We start from the raw sequence: 1898 nt of genomic DNA on the forward strand, positions 1-1898 counted from the left end.
ACACAGTCTTATGTACACTGCCAACTCACTGGCGGCTTTCTTCAATTAATGATAATAAAATAATAATTGTGAACAATTATATACATATACCTGACCTTTCCCTGTTAATTCATCCTCAGTAATTTAGTGTATCATTTACTACTGAAGTACAGAGTAGCATACCAAAACATAGACTATAAAAACAAATAAATGCATACTAAAAATATTACCTTGTGTAGAATAGTATGGATCTACCTTGGTGTAATGTTACTAATGCACAGTGGTCCATGATCCTGGATCTGGATGATCCAGTTCCAATTGACCACGCCCATAATCTTACAGCAGCATGGTGGAATCTGGTGCAGGTCCTTCTAGTAAGAGATTCAAGATGGCCTCTGGAGGAGAAGGAGCGACACACGTTGGATTTATTGGAGGAGGAAACTTGGCTCGAGCAATTACAGAGGGACTCTTACAAGCAGGTAGAACTAGCACTGAAATTGAATTAAATTTGGGAAATTTAAAATCCTCACATACTCTAATCTATGAGTATTTCAAAGCAACTTTTAAAGTATGTAAAAAGAATTCAAACTTGATCGGAATGAGCTTAAACTTTTCATGCAACATAAGTACATGTATATGTATCAGAAAATGTAATAAAAATGGAGAATTCTTTACTTTTAATTTTTGGCGAAATTTGGCCAAAGTCCCTGTACTATAGTACAGGGACTTTGGCCCGATTTTGGAGCAAATTAAAAAATTTGTAAAAAATTTAATCTTGATCAGAATCACCTCAAACTTTCTACACAGCATAAGAGCATGTATATGTATCAGAAAATGTAATAAAAATGGAGAATTCTCTACTTTTCATTTTTGGCGAAATTTGGCCAAAGTCACTGTACTATAGTACAGGGACTTTGGCCCGATTTTGGAGCAACTTTAAAAATTTGTAAAAAATCCAAACTTGATCAGAATCAGCTCAAACTTTCTATAAAACATAAAAACATGTATATGTATCAGAAAACTTATTAAAAATGGAGAATTCTCACTTTTTCATTTTTGGCCCATGGCCAGATTTTCAGTATTATTAATTTTCAGATGATAAACAGAAAAGGTTCAAGATTCATGCCTCATTTGCTACCAATGGCGAAAACTATAAGAAGATGCAGGTAAGTGGGAGGAGCTTTAGGCAATAATAACCACACCCATATTTAGTCTCTAGGCGTTGCCGTGACAACTAACAATAAAGACATAGTTCTTTCTTGTGATGTGATTATTCTTTCAGTGAAACCTCATCAAGTATTGCCAGTCCTTGAAGAACTAAGGAAGATATATCAGGACATTGACGAGAATCAATTACTGGTGGGAGGGGCCCCGTTGCCTAGGAACCTCAGGCCGCTCATTGTTTCCGTGGCAACCTCTATCACCATAAAACAAATTGAAGAAAAGGTCAGTGTATTATTGTCTATGACCTCTCTCCTCTCTTTCTCCCCCCCCTCTCTCTCTAGACAGAAATATCTTGGAAGATGGGTAGGGCAGACATGTTGGGTCATCTTCCTGTAATTCGTTGCCTTCCAACTGTTGCATCTTCTGGTACCAATTATTTATTTATTTATTATTTTATTTTATTTTCCAGTCAGAGCTGGTGTGACAGTGTATACAAGTGGTCACTTTAGCACTGAAAATGACAACAAGTTATTTCTTGATATATTTAATTCCGTCGGTTTCACTCAGGACGTTCCAGAGCAATATATTGATGGATTCACTGCATTTACTGGCAGTGGAGTTGCTTTTGTAAGAAGATTATGAAATAATGATATTATTATTTATTTATTTATTACAGATGGGATTAGTAATGGAGGCCTTGGCTGATGGAGGAGTGCTGGTTGGTTTCCTCGAGGAATGGCCGACAAAATAGCAGC

General features: G+C 36.4%; 1 protein-coding gene across 1 annotated transcript; it reads left to right on the top strand.

The window, feature by feature from the left end:
- Window positions 1-281: 281 nt before the first annotated feature.
- LOC105315961 (pyrroline-5-carboxylate reductase 2-like) lies at window positions 282-1894 on the top strand. Its single transcript, XM_020007589.1, has 6 exons — window positions 282-458; window positions 1075-1145; window positions 1192-1425; window positions 1485-1569; window positions 1613-1770; window positions 1820-1894. Exons 1-6 carry the CDS (start codon window positions 326-328, stop codon window positions 1892-1894), a joined length of 756 nt encoding a protein of 251 aa, XP_019863148.1. The 5' UTR covers window positions 282-325.
- Window positions 1895-1898: the final 4 nt, after the last annotated feature.

This window comes from Amphimedon queenslandica, unplaced genomic scaffold, assembly GCF_000090795.2.
Source record: "Amphimedon queenslandica unplaced genomic scaffold, v1.1 AMPQUscaffold_6568_Cont21474, whole genome shotgun sequence".
Lineage (NCBI taxonomy): Eukaryota > Metazoa > Porifera > Demospongiae > Haplosclerida > Niphatidae > Amphimedon > Amphimedon queenslandica.